The following is a 20645-nucleotide window of genomic DNA, read 5'->3' on the forward strand; positions in this document are numbered from 1 at the left end:
CTTCTCTTCAGAGATCTTCTATTCAAGGACAAGACTAACCAGCAGTGTCCTTTGTTGTGTAACCATAACCTTAACAGTTGCAACAAAGCAGGTTGCACACTATTCTGTAAAGAATCAAATTAAACAGAGATTTTTTTCACTCAAATAATCTTAATGATCTTTTCAGTAGAAATGGTATTAAGAACTGAATGACCATTGGTAAGATTTTTCACTGTATGAGTAGCCCTTGTGTGTGGTCCAAGATCCTCATAATTTCTTCTTTTTGAGAAGCTATTCCTATCTCACTGTATTCATATACACACATAAAGAAGTATGCCATCTGACATAGGGATGGATCTAGTATAAAAAGCTTTAAAAACTCTATAGTTCCAAAAAAAACTCAAACCCCAAACACGCAATCTAAATGAAATTAAGATTTTCAAAACACTTCTTTCCATCTGGAATGCATTGCCTGCATGATTACATATTGTCACTGTATCCATTTTCTGCTGAGTTCTAGAAATTATCTGAAACCATATGTCAATTAATTTACTTGAGGCTGGATTTCATACTCAGTGCCAAAGCTATGAGTAAATGCTTAAGAAATAATAAAGGTTCTGAACTGAAGAGTTCATGTTTATGGAAAAAGATAACTTATGAACTGGGAATAAAATAGTTCATGAGGTTGTCCAGGAAGACACGGTAAAAGAAGTGTAGTACTTTGGATGGTTTTAACAACTAGTATAAATTGACAAAAGCAAAAATAATAATAAAAAATAAAATTATGTTATCTCATAAAACCTCTTTGTTATCTGTCTAAGAACTAAAATGGTAGTAAGATATATAACCTATCCTATCTGGTAACCTATCTATAAACCTAACCTATCTGATAGTGAAATTGGTCCCTTAAGAAAGAACTGATGTCCACTCTTCCCACTCCCCCCAAAAAAAAGATACAACACTATACCAGGTTACAGTGTAAATGAGACTTTTAAAACAAGTTCAGTTGACATCTGAGACTCTACTACAGGGTTGAGCCAGGAAGGAAACCTGGTCTGACTGTGTGAGTGTGGGATGTGTAGCTGCAAAGGGGCCTTGGTCACAGCTCTGGTGGTGCAAGTGTGACTGCCTGAGTGGCTCCTTAACACAAAGACCTGCCCAGACAACATAGAAAACCCTGGTTGTGCAAGATGTTAAACTTTGTTTCTCAAAGGAGTACATTGTCCCAAATGAAATTCAGATTCTGTACTTTATTCTTAATATTTTCCCATTTTAATCTTCAAACAATGACTTACAAACTTAGATAGAATCTATGAAGTCATGAAAAATCAACAAGCAGAGTCTGTGGTTAGAATTTACTTAAGAATTATATCAACTATTCTCCTAAATCCCTGTTAGATCTACAGCAGAAATAAAAGTTAAAAATAGATAAAAAAAAATTATCAGAAATGTTTCTGTCAGTAGAAGACAATGAAAACGCTGTAGATATTTTATTATTTCTTTTTCAGGAAAAGTTGTATAGAAGATTGGATTTGAGGTAGCAAATACCAAGCTGACCTGGTTCTCAAACAGCGTTAGAGATGCAGGGAGACTGCAGTGTCCATACGGGTAAAGGTATTACATGGATTCTGAGGCAGCTCGAATTTTGAAGGTGCAATCTGTCAGGATTGGTTCAGGCTGGTGCAAGTTTGAAAGAACAGCAATACCGGAAAGTCTTTACTTAAAGTGATAGGAGTTTGGAAGAACATGTTGGTTTAAAGAAGTTAATAATAATTTTTTTTTAACATACTGTGTGCTATGGAGAGCTTGAAATTTGGAAGGCTTAGAGCTTCTGACCTGATTCTGTGTTGAGAAGAATCTTCCGTAATTCTTCAGGGCGGGGATTAGGACTCCTTACTGATATTGGACTTGGCATGCATTAGAACATTAAATTTAGAAATCACTGTTAACAGCAAGAAATTCCAAGACATTTATTATATTGATCCCAGCATTGGTGTAGTCTATTACAACCGTGTCACACTTTTAATGCCATGTTTCAAAGTATCTTTCCTGCATGAAAATGGAAATGTCCTTTTAGGACATTTCAGTCACATCTTAAATTGCCTGGGCTTATAAACTATCAGAAACCTTTTGACTCTGACAGTAACTTATTTTTGAGACAGGAATTATCAACTTAAAATATTTAATTATCTGATTTAGGGCTTAAATGTATTTTTGTGCCTTATTATTAAAAAGATGTGTCAAAATGTTTTTATATCCCACATAAAGTACATTTGTAGATAGATCTGTGTTTACACCTTTTCTGGGTTTAACAACTTCAGTGGCTCTGTAGAAGCATTTGCACAGTATTGTACAGCAAGTAAAGAGATGATTTAAGATACTCCCTTCTCTCAGCTGCTCAGAACATATGCATCTGTTCATATGAATGCTCTTAGGACAAATCCAAACAAGTTGGGGGGGGGGGGAAACTGAATTTTTTGCATGGCTTGTCTGCCATGAAACTGCAAAACAAGGTTCTGCCCCACTTTGAGTCATACAGCAGGAATGGGATAAGATAAGTAACTCTCCAGAGTAAGTATTACTTCTACCTGAGCATTGGCACATGTTGTCTGTAGGATTGGTGGTCTCATATTCAAAGTCTACATTAGAGAATGTGTTATATGAATATCTGAGATATTAAGTCTCACTTGTGGGGCCTTTGGTTATTTCTCTGTTAGCAAATAACGTAGACCAAGTGGAACTGATATATAGATTGAAACAGCTGGTACTGAACTACTGCTGGCAACACTGTTCATGGATAGTTCAAAGTGTTCTACTGTAGTTCAGAAATGGATCTTCCAATTTAGTTTTATGCAAATGAAAACAATTCATTGCTCCAAAACCATGCCCCATTGTAAACTCAGACACAATCTGAAGTTATATTTCATGAACACATTCAGCTCAGAAGTATGTAATAACTACACTGAAACACTTTCTGTCACTCTGATCATGTAGAAAATCATACAAGCTCTGTGTGTCTAATATGTTCAATAATCTCTCACCCATTGAACAGTTTGAAAATTAGTCCCACTCATCCCTGTCATGATGCTGGAGTTTTTATCAAGAATTGTTTCTTTGAATTCCTAATCTAACACAAATGGTTTGGCTTATTGTAGTGTGATTATTTTAAACTAGCAGTGCCCAAAGAAAAAATTAAACAGGTTTCCGCATTTCTCTACCTTCATTAGAGGAAAAAAGCTCTTATACGATCACACACGGGTTTATGCTACACACAGAGTTACTCTTGCATTGATCATGCTGTGTATACCAGGTAATAGACACATTTTGGAGTTTGTCTATTTCCCATCAAAAATGTATTTTAACAGCAATGTAATGGATTACATTTACAAATTGTACCTCACTAGTTATTCAAGGCAATTTGACCGTCTTTTCCATACTCTCAGTTTCCAGTTATTGTGATAGAATAAAATGTGATGTATTCTTTTTATTGATTTAATAACAAAGAACTCTACCACTTATGCTCTAGTCAAACAGATCAGCCTGTGTTTGGCTTTGAATATCTCCAAGGCTGGACATAAAACAACCCCTCTGTAAAAAAAACAACAACAATCAAAAATCATGATGTTTGACCACACTCACAGTTAACCAGTGTTTTCTTTCATGCAGCTGGATTTTTGCTTGTTGCAACTTCTAAATGCTGTGTTTGTGCTTTTGTTGTATACACACTCCCTAGAAGAGTTCTTGTCTTCTCTATTCCTTTTCTGTAAAGCTGCTTTCTAGTAAATTGTGTCTTGGGAATGATTTGCCCCAGATGCAGGATTCTGCATTTCCTTTTTTGAATTTTATGAAGTTTCTATCAGGCTTTTTCTCCAGCCTATTGAGACTTCCCTAAACAGCATTCCTGCACTAGAGTATATCAACTGATCCTCCAGTGTCTGTAAACTTGCCAAGAGTTTACTCTGTCTCATTGTCCTCATCTTTAATGAATATTGAAGTCAACATCCACCCCTGAGGGACACTGCTGCTAATCAGCTCCTGCCTAGGGTTTGGATTATGGACAGTCTTTGAACCTGGCAGATCAGCCTGTTTTCCATCCTTTTGATACATCACATATCAATCCATGTTTCACCAATTTGGCTACAGAGCCAAAAGAGCAAGAAGTAGGTTGAGCAAGGATGCAAGCATGCAAGATGGCAAATAAGGGAAAGGTTATAAGCTTGGCATATAGATCTCATATTATAAAGTTAATTTGCATAGATATTACTAAGTGATTAAAACACCCAACCAGATTGTATCAGAAATTCTAAATAGGTTTGTGTGCCCCCTTAGCATCTTTTTCAGCCATACACAATTTCTTTGCAGAACAATGCAATCTAGTAAGATCAGTGTGATTTACAGACAATAACAAATTTTATAACAACAGCTTTGTCTCTTTGTCCTTCCAAGACTGATTACAAATTCTGGGTAAGTATCAACCCCCATTCTTCTGGAATTGATACCAACATGTTTTAGATAAATCAGAGGAGTGTTTTTCTTGTTTATGGCAAAATTCAAGGCAGGTAGTATTTAAGTGGGCACAACACAGTTTCTTTCCAATGTGGGCTGCTCTGACTGGCCAACACCAATCAAAAAATGCAGTTTGTCCTGTGTTCTCAACAGGGAGGGATGCAGATAAATATATGACTGGTTTTACTACTTGCTTCAGTCTAAGTTTATTTCAAGGGTTTTTTTCTTTTACTTCTGATCTGACCCTTTTCATATTTGATGACATTTTATTCCAGTGTAATCTAGATCCAGTATCTTATTCTGCTAGTATAGTGCAATGAATTTAGTAATTTCATATTTCAGTAATATTTTTTCTAAATTAAAACTCAGCAGCATATTTAAAGATATAAACAATAGTCATGACCATTGTGTCTAAAGCAGAAATTTTAAAAAATTACATGACAATTTAAAAAAATCATTATCTTTCATTTATTATCCAGTAGTTAACATTTTAAAGAAATATTTCTTTAATGTTTGGGGACTAAGGAGGAAATATTTCCCTTACTTCTGTTCATACTTGATTTTTCGTGAGGATGTTTTTGTGGGGACTTTTTCCCCCTGTAATCAGTATTTCTTATGTGGAAAAACAGCTCCTTAAAAAACCCCATGACTTTATAGATCTTATTCTTTTATGTTGTGTTAAGCATGTTTTGGAAAGAAAGGTACTTGTGTTTTTGTTTTTTTAAAGAAATAACCTATATAGACGAAGATTTGCTCTTCAAAAAAATTGTAAATATGTAACCCCCACACATTTTGGAAAAATAGATTACTGTCTGCTGGTATTACCTCCCCAGAAAGAGGGCATGTGAATTAAATCTCAGCACTGCCACTTTGTATTTATGTTGCACAGATTGCTGAGCTCAATGGGACTAGTTCCACAGGCAAATGTGACATTTGGTATTTATTTATAATATGTTTCAATTCTATAACATAAGTAGGAAATAAAATTTACTTATATAAACACTGAAGCGCTTACCTTTTACTTAAGCTTACATATTTTGGTACATAATGTCTTAAATAATATGTTGATCAGAATATATTAAGTATGAGGATAATATCTATAAATTTCTCATATTTCCCTTGTAGTCATTGTGATTGTGTGTTGTCTTAGTAATAATCTGTATTTATGCATTATACATAGCTGTCTATTCTATCAGACTAAATCCATGTGTATTTTTTGTATGATTTCTTTGATATTATTATAAAGGTAGATAGGTCATGTGCAGGGGTATAGATATGAGTGATAAATGAAATTTACTTCCAAGATCAGTCCTAAATGTTACACCATACATATATTTATAACATATATATATATATATGTGGAGAATTGAAGATGTATACAAGCGTACTTCTTTGAAAAATCTGAAATTCTTAATCTGTTTTTTCAATTCTTTTTTTCCATTATTCATATTATAAATCACTCTAAGTTAAAAGTGCAACATGTCCAGGATACTAGGAAATCTCCTACTTTCCTTTTTACGTATTGCAGTGCTCCACAGAATTTAAAAAAAAAAATAATTAAAAGAAAAAATTGGCACTTTTAATACTTAAAGGAGGCAGCAAAAATTAATAGTATAAAAGCAGTAGATTTCTCAATTTGGAGGATTTATCAAAATTTTAGAAGCGATTAGGAAAATTTTGAATTTGCAGAGCCTCCTGATTAGAAAAACGTAATGGGGCAAAAATGCATTGAAAAGATTACTTTTTTCAAAAATTTATTTTTATTTTTTCTTTTGCTGCTAGGTTCTGTAGCCACTGCCTGCCGTGATCCTGGAGTCCCCATGAATGGAACTAGAAATGGGGATGGAAGAGAACCTGGAGACACTGTCATTTTTCAGTGTGACCCTGGCTATGAACTTCAAGGAGATGAGAGAATAACCTGCATTCAGGTAGAAAATCGGTACTTCTGGCAGCCCAACCCACCAGTCTGTATAGGTATGAAGAAAAAAATCAAATAATACTTTCCTAAAAATAGAAATCCTGATGTAATGAATCACACTGCTCTAGGAACTTGCTTTGACGAACATACAAGTACTGCACATCTGAGAAATTATTTTGCATAAAGCCCTGATGGACATAACCAAAACCTTTCCTCTGTAGTTGTTAGTATAATAGTTCTCATCCTTTTCCTCTCAGGACCATATCATTTATACTTTGATGATCTGTGACAGAGAAAACAAGAAGGTCTATGTCAATGACTACTATTCTTGCTAGTCTTGGACAAACATTGCAGGGAGGAACTTGCCAGAGACTGCAACTGCTAGGAGCACTGTTTAGCTTTCAAACACTCTCTTTCCTTTAATAAATTTAACTTGACCCTAGCTGTTGCAAATAAAATCTACATTCTATTTTCATATGCATGCATGCACACCACCTCCCCTGTTCAGGCATGGCTGCAGACATATTAAAGTACTGACTTGGTGTCTTGACTATTCCACTTAATGTGTTAAAGTGTTATTTTCTCTATTCTTACTCTTCTTACTATGCTTTCCTATGCAGTGTGAGTGTATGGGCTTGAGGACAAGAACTGTCTAGACTATTTGCTTGAAGACTTCATTAAAGAAATATTTTATTGTTCATCTCTTATAATTCTTATATGTGAAAATATGTATTTATAATACTAACTGAACATCTGTAAGTGTCTAAGTGAAAAAGTAAAACGAATTCCAGGGCTCTAGGAAGAGGCCTTATAGTTAATATATTCTATCATGCTGGCCTTATTTGATATTGCTGGGTTTAAAATATATTTTTCAATAGAAAAATAATTACCCTTTTATAAAGCAGTACTTGCAGTTTTAATCATTATCACTCTTGAGTTGATGATATCATTAAATACTTTAAATGTAAGTGCTCACCTGACATTCTGTCCTTACCACATGTGTACATATGCTTATATATGTTTTTTAACTGCACGCATCCATTTACCTAATACTGGTAATTTCCACACTTTATGCACAAACACCTACTGTGTACAGAGTAGCAAGAATGGTTATTATGATGATTTATTTGCCCAAATATCAAGCATGAAGTTATCTTCTATTGATTTCCTATAATGATACATTGTTGGGGAATATGAACTGCTAAGAGACTAAAGTAGAGTGTGCAAATCTTACCTTAGAGCCGAGAGATTTCAAAATTGTGTGTTGTAGTTCAGTACACCTTGAAGTTCATTGATTTTTTTTCCCAAACTTGTAATGTACTCGTTAATGTTCTTTCCATGCCTGTAAATCAAAACTGTACGATACTTACTCTACGCATAACTTCAATATCATCATGGTTTATCAAAGCCTTAGGAAAAAAGAAACATAATTTTGATGGAAGAATAAGAGGTAAGGATAATTCCTGAGGTGTACACTTGTACTATGTTCTAGATTTACTTTATTAACTCTTTACACTTCAAAGTGTCTTTTCAAAACTCCTTATTATTAATGCTCAAAACTAAAATGTACTTGTTAATTGTTCCTACCTGTGTGAGTGTCTTGGTTGTAACAAAATTTTAAGAACATCTTCATTTTAAAGGTAGTCGCAATGGGAAAATTACAAAGAGCTATTCATGCATTTGAATGAAAGATAATAATTAGAAACTCTTCTATACTGAAGATATTCTGAAAAACTATAAATTTGAGAGCATGTCTTGCCAAAAGACAGTCCTTTGGCTTATGCCTGTGGTGCAAAAAATAGCTAGATGTTTTCCATTCCAAAGATTCTCTGGAATCAATCTTATCTAGATACCAGAATCTTAAATGATTGTGTTTGCTTAGTTTTCTCAGTGGCAATATTAAAAAGAGTGGCTTGCAAAAAGTCATTTTGGGATTCAGGTTAACTATTCATTTAGGGGAGGTATAGACTGTCTCCCAGAAATTTCAGACATTCTTCAGAAATTCATAGGCAAATACATTTCTTTTTTTAAATTGTGGCTTGTTTTTGCTTGTTTCTGTTGTTTTTCTCAGTAAAAGATCTTGTAAACAGTTAATGCTTGTGGTGCTTTCCTAAAAATGTGATCTATATGACACTAATATAAAGTAAAATTTCAGCAGTTATTTCATATTTCATTATGATTATTTAAATTTATCTTCAGACTAGATATATAGAAGAAAATTTTTACAGTTAGGATAGTTGAAGCACTGAACCAGGTTGCCCAGGGAGTCGTGTATTCCATCACTGGAAACATTCAAGGTCAGATTGGACAGAGCTCTCAGCAACCTGATCTATTTGAGGACGTCCCTACTCATATCAATGGGTTTTGACTAGATGATATTTAAAGTTCTTTCCAACTCAAACTTTTCTATGATTCTTTATTTAGTATCTCTTATTAGAAAAAAAAAAGAAAAAACATATGTTCTGTTTGTTTTGTTAAGAAGTAATTAAAAGAATAAATAAATAAATAAAGGACAGAAAGCTGGTGAATAATATTTTCTTGACTTCCAGAGAAATTAAATAGATTTTAAATAAAAGGAACCCAACTTTTACTTCCTCCCATAAAAAAAATGAATGCTAAGATCAGCAGAGAGACAGACACAGTGCTTGCTTACCAATCTGTCTACACAGAGGTTTATAAAGAGAGGCTGACATAACCTACGTCTAGTTTTCACTGCATAACACATAAAAATTATATTTTTCATAGTGTATTGACATTTACCTTTCTAAAGGGGTTGTTATATTTGTTCAGTCTTATGTCTTATGTCCAATACCTGTGAAAGGTAGGTGTTTTTTAAACTGTATTTTCAGAGCTGGTCTCTCCTCAGTTAAAAATAAGGTTATGGCACTTAATAATAGCTTTCGACGCATTAAATCCAGAAAATTATGGATTCTGAAGCACATGAAAATTTAATTAAAGCACACAGAGAAAGAGAATGTCTATGAAGAACTTTAGAGAAGATGGTAAAGTGGAAAAAGAAGCATCATGTAATAATATTTTTCATTAGATGGTGTTAACATTATCAACTTAGTATCTAATGAACTAAAAATTAAAATAACTTGAAATTGATGTATCTAAAGAAAATTCTATCTGAGAGATATTCTATAAAATTGAAGATGGGGTTTTTTTGTTTGGTTGGATTTTTTTTACTACTGTTAATGGCACAACTTGAAATAAAATACATTTTGGCTGTCTAAGTTCGTTTACTCCCTGGAGAGACTTTCTGACTATCAAGTAGACCTTGGGACAGTTTAAATGAAAGAATCAGTCTCACTGTAAACAGAAAATGTAACTGCTAATGTGTGTAAAGAAAGAATAAGTACATAAAAAAGAAGTTACTAATATGAAAATATTCTATCAATGAACTAACAGATAACTAAACTAAATCAAGACATCAAAGAAAGTACCAAGAATGCAGACATTGGCAGAAAATAGTGTGAAACAATGACATAGCAGTTTACCTTCTTTATATCATCATATGTCCGTTCAAGATACCTCAAAAATATCATCAGAATCATACACTTTAGTGGTCATTTCAGTGAAACTTGATTACAGTGAATGACCTAAATATCCTCTTTGGTACTCTTTAAATTTTCATTCCTGAGATATGCAGATAGTTCAACCAGAACTATTAAAGTACTTGAAGGGAAGGAGTCTAAAGGGTTATACTGAAGAACAGTAGTTGCAGCTGATGAGCAGCTTTTACATTCCATACAACCTCACAGCTCCTCTTTTGCATGAACTTTTTCTTCAATGAGAGAGAAGGTTGCAGGGACCTCTTTTACAGTTAAAGGATGCATATTGTTTTGTAATAATTTCATTTTACTTATTTCAGAATTGTGACAAAAGAATATTAAATGACAGATGTTCCTAAACAATACCAATTTTAATTTTTTGAAGACAGAGAAATTGCAATCATTATCCTTCTTGTAAAACTCAGTAAATGTTTCATACTAAGTGAAACTTCTCCAGTCTGTTACCTTGTAGCTAATGAAATTTTCTCCAGCAACTGAAAATATCTGTTCATTTATTGTGATAAAAATTGTATTTGGCAGCTATTAAGGAAAACAAAACAAATTGTACTAGGCCTGGAAGATGTATTTTATGCATTTACTGGTACTATTGATTCATGATATTTTTGTGTTCCTCGAGCAAGGAGTTGTTTCAGCTTCTAACTGTTTTTACACAAAATGATGGGTTTGGAATTCATATGACTTTTAATAAAAAAATGTAAATGAATATTCTATTTTTTTTGTTTGTTTTGAGTTAGTTTCACTATTCATTACTCCCTTTTAATATTGAAAAATATGTAAAATGTAGAAAGATTACACTCATATGGACTGCAACTGTGGATGCATTAATCTACTAAAGTGTTCTACTTGCAGTACTTGAATTCATAAATGACTTGTGATTTAATTTATAGAATCATAGCATGGTTTGGATGGACCATCTAGTTCCCACCCTCCTACCATAGGCAGAGACACTTTCCATTAGACCATATTGCTCAAAGCCCCATCCAGCTTGACCTTGAACACTTCCAGGAATGGGGCATCCACAACTTCTCCAGACAATGTGTTCCAATATTTCACCACCCTCATAGTAAAGAATCTCTTCCTAAATTTACCTTTCAATTTAAAACCCTTCTCCCTTGTCCTGTCACTTAATCACCTTGTCAAAAGTCTCTGTCCATCTCTCTTGTAGGCCCCCTTTAGGCACTGGAAACCTGCTGTAAAGTTTCCTGGAGCCTTCTCTTCTCCAGGCACAACAATTCTATCTGTCTCAACCTGTCTTCATAGGTGAGGTATTCCAGCCCTCTGATCATCCCTTCTCTGGACTTGCTCTGGCAGGTCAATGTCTTTCTTGTGCTGGGGGCCCCAGAACTGAAGGCAGTATTTCTCATGACGTAAGGAAATATTGTGTGTATTTCCCACTAGGCTGAATAATACCTGTACATATCATCTTGTTCTGTACACATCATCTTGAGCGCCGTCACGCAGCACATACAGGACAACCAGGGGATCAGACCCAGACAGCATTGGTTTATTAAAGCCAGGTCCTGAAAGACTAACATGACCTCCTTGTATGACAAGGACCTTGCTCAGGGAATGTTGACTACCCGGAGTATAGTAAAGATTTTGATACCATTTCCTACAGCATTCTCATGGAGAAACTGACTGTTCATGGGTTGGACAGGTGAACTCTTCACTGGGTAAACTACTGGCTGGATGGCTGGGCCCAGAGACACGGTGAATGGATTTACATACAGTTGGTTGATAGTCACTAGAGTTGTTTCTCAGGACTCAGTACTGGGGCCAGTCCTGTTTAACATCTTTATTGATGATCTGGAAGAGGGGATCGAGCACACCTTCAGTTAGTTCACAGACGACACTAAGTTGTGCAGGAGTGTTGATCTCTTGGAGGGTAGGAACACACTGCGGAGGGGTCTGGATAGGCTGGATCAATGGGCCATGCCAATGGTATGAGATTCAATAAGATGAAGTGCTGGATCCTGCAGTCTTGTCTCAACAATCCCATGCATTGCTACAGGCTGGGGGAAGATAGGCTGGAAAGCTGCCAGGTGGAAAAGGACCTGGGGGCATTGGTCGACAGCCAACTGAACATGAGCCTGCAGTGTTCCCAAGTGGCCAAGAAGGCCAATGGCATCCTGGTTTATATCAGAAATGGTGTGGCCAGCAGTGTGAGGGCAGTGACTGTCCACCTGCACCAGGCACTGGTGAGGTTGCATCTTGAATCCTGTGTTCAGTTATGGGGCCCTCACTGCAAGAAAGACATTGAGGTGCTGGAGTGAATCCAGAGAAGGGTAGCAAAGCTGGTGAAGGGTCAAGCCTCATGAAGATCAGCTGAGGAAGTTGAGGTTGTGTAGCCTAGAGAAAGGAAAGCTCAGGGAAAACCTTCTTGCTCTCTACAACTCCCTGAAAGGTGGTTGTAGTGAGGTGGGTGTTCATTTCTTCTCTCAAGTAACAAATGACCAGATGAGAGGAAATGGCTTCAAGTTGCACCAGGGGAGGTTTAGATGGGTAGTAGGAAAAATTTCTTCACCAAAAGGGTTACCAACCATTGGAACAGGCTGACAAGGGGAGTGGTTGAGTCCTCATCCCTGGAAGTATTTAAAAGATGTGTAGATGTGTCACTTAGGGACATGGTTTGGTGGTGAACTTGGCAGTGTTAGGTTTACAGTTGGACTCGATCTATATGATTCTATAAATGCTGTAAATAACCTTAGAGCTAACAGTTACAGAATCTCTGTTACAGAAAACCTGAGTGATCAATTACTTACCTGGGAGCTGCAGGTGATCACTTAGTAGAATTAAAGTTTGCAAAATGATAAGTCTTTATAAATCTTATCTAGAATTTTTTGAATAAAATTTTAAGAATTTCTTTCAAAAAAATCTTTAGAAAACATGCTCATTCTCTTGTTGAGACATGAAGTCTTCCATAAGGAATGCTGAAGAACAAGATTTATTTATACTTTCATTCTTTTTACTATTTATATTTCTGGACTGAAACCCCACAACTTTTAGGAACCTCAAAATCACATAGACAAATGTGGTTGTTTTAATCTGATTGTGCTTGAAAGCTATTTTATCTATCTCTGAGTTTGAAGACTGCAATTATTTTAATTTTTTCTTTTAATTTATATTATATCCATCTGAATCTGAATTAATAGTGAGTGTTGTCTGGTGAGAAGGCAGGTAATTATATTATCAATGTAAGTAGATCATATTTCATAGCCTTTAATAAGTAGAAAGTGGAAACCTTATCCAGTCAAGTTTTTGAAGTCTGTAGCCAGAGCATTTTTCAAGTTCACAGTATATTCAGAAAAGCCTTGACAAAATATTATACAAGCAAATAAAGTGACACAGAGTTCAAAAACAAGTGTTTCACTTAGTAGTATTACAATTGGTCTAAAGCTAACTGTGAATATATGGGGGTTTTTTTTGTTTCTATTAAAGCTTTGTAAATCCTTCAGTTGTTTTTTGTTTAACTTTTGGAGGACATTAAATGTCAGTGAACAGATTGCTGTTACTTGCTTCTTTATTTCTTACCTTCTTTTCTCAAATTCAATCTATTTTTATTCACAGCTCCCTGTGGAGGAAACCTGACTGGCTCATCAGGTTTTATACTTTCACCAAACTTCCCTCATCCTTATCCCCACAGCAGAGATTGTGACTGGACTATCACTGTAAATAATGATTATGTTATATCATTAGCATTTATCAGGTAAACTGCTACTTACTCATAATTTTTAAAGTCATGTTTATAACTTTATTATTGGTGTTGTTCAGGGTGTATGTATACTTAATATGACTATCAAACTAATTAGTAATTGTTATCTTTGTTAACAGTCACAACAAATACATAAAAGTACTCAATACACAGACCAATGGAGCTTGGGAACTCATTGCTCCTGTTTACTTAAAAGTACTCTGTTTGCACTAGCTAATGTTGAGGTGGATGGTGCTCAATTTATAAGATTCAATTCCTGAGAAGGCAGAATGGATGGAGTAACTCACTGAACTATCTGCAATCCAGGATGGTCTTTAATGGTGAAACTTATTGATTCACCATATTTTGTTTGAGGCACCAGCTATATAGGCAAAATTTCAAAAGTTGTCTTTAAATTTAGTTTTATTAGTCCATATCATTTCAGGATCCTTCAACAAGATACTTCCTGATGTTCTGGTTATTAGATGAAATTTTTCTAGAATTTTCTTTAATTACAATGCAAGATTAAATTGACCTTCATAGTTCCACAGAGGAACTTTTGTTGTATGCATTGTATGTAACACAGGATGCAAATTAATATATCTATTATGTATGAAAACTATACATTCCAACTGGGGAATATGTCACAGAAAAAGTAAAAATGGTACTTGTGATGTCCCATCAAATTTAAGTTCTTTTTATACTGGATGTTCTATAATAGTGTCTTTATTATTCTGATCAGTGCTAATGCTACCTTTAGTGAGGTAGGTCATACAGTTTTCTGTTCTTGGTGCTCAGTGATATAGTATGTGTTTTAGTGAATTCATTCTAGGGAAATAACTGTTCAATTATATTTACATAATTTATTATTTAATTTTGTTGGTGATTTCAGAATATAAGTTGCTAAGGAACTTTCTATTGTACAGTAGCACATGTTGTTTTATTTGGTTAAATATTGTGAGCTTAAGATATTTAAGAATATTCTGCTCTTTATATTGTACATTTAGATATAAGAGAACCACCATTTTAGAATAAAAATAATATTTTACAATATGACTAAGTATATGAACAGTTTATAAATCTCAAATATTACTACATTAAAATATCTTAAAATCTGGTCAATTGCTATGGTTTTTGACAGAAGCTTAGAAACTTAGTCTTGGTCAAAGAAGAGTGCATCCTTACTGAGAATTGCTTCATTTATGACACACAGACAATTTCAGACTGAGAAACTTTGAACACTCTACTAAGTGATGTTAAATAGGCTTTTGAGTGGAACTTACTCTAGCTAATCCTTTTAAACTCAAGACAAACTATGGCACTTTAACAATCAAAAGTGTTAACTTTTGCATTTCTTTTGTAAGGAAATATTTTTTAAATAACCCAAATATTGAAAAAGGAGCTCTATGAGGTCTTCAATGCCTACATTTAATTCAGCAGGGGCTACTTTCAACTAGAGACAACATAGTTTGGATTTTCATTCTTTCACTAAGTATCTTTTTTAAAAAACATTTTTTTTATACAGGGACAATCTTATAAGTAAAATTGGTTAACTCTCACCCTTAACTTAAAATTAAATTCAAACTTAACTAATTAAGTTAGCTAACTAACCATAATTTCTTTCAAAAGAAAACATGAAGTTTTAATACTACATCTTTTTATTTAAACCGATTATAGGCAAAATGCTTTCTGCTCTCAGAGTTAAGGGAAGATCATCCCCTGGCTGTTTGAAACTGTTTCAGTCTGATTAGAAGCTGTGTATTCTCTACTCTGTAGCTGACTGCATTATATCCTAAAGCATTTCTGCAAAGAGTTCCAATGGATCTACATTGGGTTTTTTTCCAAAGCTTTAGAAATATGCTATTAATTTTTTTTCTATTTAAAAAGGTTTGGGTTGTGGGGTGTTTTTTCTGGTTAGCAGCAAACAATCAATTCTAAAGAGAGAAAAAAAAATATGGTATTTCTTTGGCATTTCTTTGTTTTCTACTAAAACACTTCTACAAACCTTTTTTTCTGACAGTGGAGACTTTGTTTTCCTTTTATGAAAACAGTGATAGTAAACTTCAAATTTAAACTAATAAGAGTGAAAATCTTAAGCAAAGCATATTCTATCTAACATTTCTCTCTTTTTTTTTTTTTTTTTTTTTGTTCTCCAGCTTCAGTATAGAACCAAATTATGACTTTCTCTATATCTATGATGGGCCAGACAGTAATAGCCCACTAATTGGGAGCTTTCAAGATAGTAAGCTGCCAGAGAGGATAGAAAGCAGTTCAAATACTATGCATCTGGCTTTTCGGAGTGATGGATCTGTTAGTTTTACTGGATTCCATCTAGAGTACAAAGGTAAGTAAAATTATTTTTCTTATCTATTTGAAAAGTTCAATGCATGAGTGCAAATTTTAATCTGTTGGGATTTCTTGTAGTTTTCTACCTGGTAATGTTTTTGTTTTGCCTAAGAGTATGATAATGTGTATAATGTTATACTAACTTAAGATAAAGCTTCTAATATGATTTCATATACCTGACACATGATAATGTTGATTGCATGATTCCTTCCAGTATGTAAAGGGGGCTTACAAGAAGGCTGAGAAGGCCCTTTTAGTGATAGGACAAGGTAGAATGGCCTTAACCTGAAGGAGGGTAGGTTTAGTTTAGATATTAGGCAGAAATTCTTTACTGTGAGGGCAGTGAGGCACTGGGACAGGTTTCCCAGAGAGGCTGCGGGCTCCCCATCCCTGAAGGTGTTCAAGACCAGACTGGATGGGTGTTCTAAGTAGCCTGGTCTAGCAGAAGGTTCGCTGCCCATGGCATGGGGTAATGGAACTAGATGATCTTTAAGGTCCTTTCCAACCAAAACCATTCTATGAGTCTATGATTCTATGAACAAAAATGAGACAGTAGTTTACAGGTTTCAAAAATAATGATGCAGTGGCAAAACTTAACAGCATATATATGTGTTTTATCCAGAATTTAAAATTTATTTTTATTTGATATAGTAGGCCATGTTGACTTATGTGCATTTAGGGTCCTGCAAGATGAAATGATGTGCTAGAATCTAGGTGTCATTTCTATTGGAAATGAAAAAATATTTTGGCCAAATCTTTGTATAATAGACCATAGTAGAGCTGTCTGCCTGTCTCAGAAAAATCTGTCCAAGGTCAAAACACAGTAAAAAGGAAAATACAGACTTGAAAATATATAACCAATAGTAACTTTCATAACTGCCTCTACATGACTCGAGGAACAGAAATATTTGCTATTAACTAAATACGAAAATATTTAATAATCTGTAGAGACAACCAGAGGGAAAATATGAATGTTGCTGGTATAGACCTCCTTGGTCTTATTTTCTTCTCCATTTATTCTGATAGCAATTAATAAGGAAGGGAAAGACTTATGTATCTGCTGCCTTGGCAAACCCATGAAGTTTCCTTATACTTTCCTAAAGTCATGAAATTCTACTGATGTAAAGGAAATTTACACAGTATGAGCTAGTCCTTAAAAGTTAAAAGGGATATTCCATATGATATGGTGTTGTCTCATGCTCAACATGCAAACTAAAGGGAAATCTAAAAGGGATGTTGTTTAGTAACCAGCTGGACATAGGTTGGTTGGTGGTGAGTAATTGTTTTTCATTAACATAACTTGTTTTTCTGGGGTTTTATTTCTCCCTCTCTTTTTTTTTTTTTTTTTTCATTTTCATTTTAATTTAAATTTATTATTATTTCTATTATTATTTCTAATATTACTATTAGAATTTATTTCAACTATTTAACTTATTTCATTATTCTTATTTCATCCACAATTTATTTCAGTTTTACCTTTCTGATTCTCTTCCCTATCCCACCGTCAGGAGTGACCAAGCAGTAGTGTGGTGATTAGTTGCCAGCTGGAGTTAAACCACAACAGACCTTTTTGGTGCTCAACATGGAGTTTGAAAGGTTGAGTTGGCTGCAGGTCAACATGATGTTGATGGTGAAAGATTTTTATTCCTTTTTCCTGGCAGCACTTACAAATTTGCTAATACAATCTTATTTTCTCTTTTCGTCACTGGTTCTCAGCCAGACCTGACGAATCCTTTTGCCACCATTTGACATAATTTTTCTCATACTGTAGCATAGTCTAATGACTTTTTTTTACAAGTTCACTTAGCAACTGCTTCAGATTCACAAAAGTAATTTTAAGGTGCTAAGTATTTCAGGCTTTATTTTTCAGAATGGTTATTAAGAAACTGTATTTCAATAGTGACATTGTAACTGTTTAGTCAGCAACTTCAAGAGTCTGTCACAACTATAATTTTGGGGAAAAGAAAATTACAGGGCTGTAACTTTTCCCTAGAGATAATTTGTGCTGTGACAAATCATGTCTTTCCTCAAATTTTGATTTATGCACCAGGCATAATAAATTATTTTTTTCTCTCTTTATCTTTTCATGTAGTACTAGTATATACTTTATCCAAGAATTTTCAAGAATTACGAAATATTTGGAATTATTTTTTGGAATCATAAATTCAAGAATGATGATCTCACAATATCAGTTGTGAATCAATACAGATATGTCAATATTAGTTCAACAAGAAGGAAAAATAATATTTTATTGATATTGTAAAAATACTAGTTATAATCTTAAATTAAATTATCCTTTTTTCCCCCTTTCTTTTCTTTCTTTTTTTTTTTTCCTAAATTTGATAATTTGGACTTGAAAGAATTTTCAATTTCCCCTAAGACCTGCAAGTGAAGGTGTGGTTGGCTTACATAATAATTATTCATATCTGTGTGATATCTTTACAGACTTTCTAGTAGATTGCCTCTTTTAACTTTTCATTGTCCATCCAAAATTTTGAATGAATGTAAAAAAAGTTTTAGACACCACACTACAACTAGTTAAATGAATCAATGTGAATATCTAATACCTGATCTTAATGATTAATCATGTGATATAACTATTAATTTTTATTGGATTGTTTTTCATATCAAAAGCATGCTCTGTAGATTATATATGTAAATCTTAATAAATTGTTAACCACATTAGGAGATCTTCAAGTTCTTTTGGAAGGTGTTAAGTTGAAATTTCGAAAGAATTATTCAGTTTTTCCATCTTCAAATGTAAATGCAATGTAATTATTTCTCTCCTCTCAGAAACAGTAGAACATAAAAATGGCCTTAAGGGATCTACTTAGTACATTAGCTTGGCTCTAGTAGTGACCAATAGCTTATATGTGACCAAACTATATAAAAGTCAAATAAATAATAATTTATCTATAATTTTTCAGAAACTTCAGTTTAAGTACTGCCAGAATCAGGTAAAGTGTCTTTATTTGAAGCTCTTAAAAAGCCTTTCAGGAATTTCAAGGCTCATATAATCATTTGTTAACGATACTTACCTTTAGCAGAAAGTTCCGCGGTGCAAATATGCCTGGTAAATAAACACTTCTTTTGATGTATTAGAAAGCTGGCACTGATCTTGCGGAAAATGAAGAAGTGTTCCCCATTGATCTTCTCCACAACACACTTAAGTATTAAAGAAAATCTGAAATATCTGTCTTCTGCTTGATAAAATGTATTACTCCAGACTCTATCCTGCATAGCACAAAATCATCTGCTTCATTATAGCTTCTGTCTAATATATTTCCTGGTTTTTTTCCTTAATGGAAATTGCATTTTTTTTCCAACATGTTTAACTTTTCTCATCTTCTGCATAATAATGTTGTTAATTAGAAGTGCCAAGTGTTTATTTTTGTGCATTTTTCTATTGCACATTCCTGTTATAGAAATAAGAGGGAAACAAATATAAAAGTATGTGCATATGTTTGAATTTATTTCAATATTTTGAAAGAAATATCTATAAAAAATTAAAAAGTTAGAAAAATTTAAGGAGTATTTTTGTACTTTGTCCTCCAGTGAGGGAAAAAAGCTATATGAAAATATACCATTATATCATATGTAAATAGATATTCATTTAGAGTTTATTAATTTTGAAGAAATTCTTGTTTGCATACTTCCTACTTTATGACAAACTACTCATATTAATTTTCTCCATTTACAAGTTTTCCCACCACGGATTTTAAAACTAGGATGTGTCTTATCTACTGGAAGAGTATCCATGGATCTACCTTCATCTAACTACATACCTACGTCATTGGTCACAATGAATTTTCTGATAAAAACTTAGTTCTGTAATGGAGCACTATGGAAATTATCTGGAAAAAATACAGAAGACTTAGTTTTGGTCATTACATAGTAATTTGTAAAGGCTTTACAAAGAAGGAATTATCTTTACATTTGTTTCCTCTGTAGCAAAGCTTCGTGAGTCTTGCTTTGATCCTGGAAATATAATGAATGGAACAAGACTTGGAATGGATTATAAACTGGGTTCCACTGTCACATATTACTGTGATGCAGGTTATGTTCTTCAGGGATATTCTACACTAACATGTATCATGGGAGATGATGGAAGACCTGGATGGAACAGAGCCCTGCCCAGTTGTCATGGTAAGAACAGTTTTTAATTTATTGTGGTTGCTGTTGTTGTTACTGTTTTTTTAGTCATATGGAAAAAACAGGTGAAAAATTGGAAGAACATTTTAATAATATTCTTTTTCAGGAAAAAGCCATTTTCAGCAACATATGTAATAAAATATATGTGTAATAATAGGAGAACTATTGATTCAAGTTTCTATTAACATTGGATAAGTAGTGCTATGTGTTATTATTGGGAATAGAAGGTTAGTAGTAATGTCATTCTATATGCTGATAGATATTCTTGAAATAATTAACAGCAGAGTATAGAGATATATACCATATATATGTATTTAAATACAGCATTTAATATACTTTGGATGTCATAATATATGTTGGTTTCTTTTTTGTTATTACTAGCTTTGAAACCACATAGATGAAATATTTTGTATATACAACATTACGTCATTAAGTTGTTGGACGTATGAGCTGTAGAAAAATTAAGCCTTGAAATGCA

The 20645-nt window shown here is 33.8% G+C and overlaps 1 protein-coding gene and 1 long non-coding RNA gene across 5 annotated transcripts in view; one reads left to right on the forward strand and one right to left on the reverse strand.

Moving 5' to 3' along the window:
* CSMD3 (CUB and Sushi multiple domains 3) overlaps positions 1–20645 on the forward strand; it is a 619378-nt gene that overhangs the window by 419665 nt on the left and 179068 nt on the right. For all 4 annotated transcript variants that reach the window (XM_051812144.1, XM_051812141.1, XM_051812142.1 and 1 more), the window contains 4 exons: positions 6268–6459; positions 13546–13684; positions 15826–16013; positions 19967–20161. In XM_051812144.1, the coding sequence (XP_051668104.1) occupies positions 6268–6459; positions 13546–13684; positions 15826–16013; positions 19967–20161 (714 nt within the window). The remainder of the gene's footprint in view (positions 1–6267; positions 6460–13545; positions 13685–15825; positions 16014–19966; positions 20162–20645) is intronic.
* The window catches only part of LOC127482125 (uncharacterized), a 244313-nt gene that overhangs the window by 208362 nt on the left and 15306 nt on the right, over positions 1–20645 (reverse strand). The window lies entirely within an intron of this gene.

This window comes from Manacus candei, unplaced genomic scaffold (assembly GCF_025592945.1).
Source record: "Manacus candei isolate 608988 ecotype Guabito, Panama unplaced genomic scaffold, ASM2559294v1 h1tg000085l, whole genome shotgun sequence".
NCBI lineage: Eukaryota > Metazoa > Chordata > Aves > Passeriformes > Pipridae > Manacus > Manacus candei.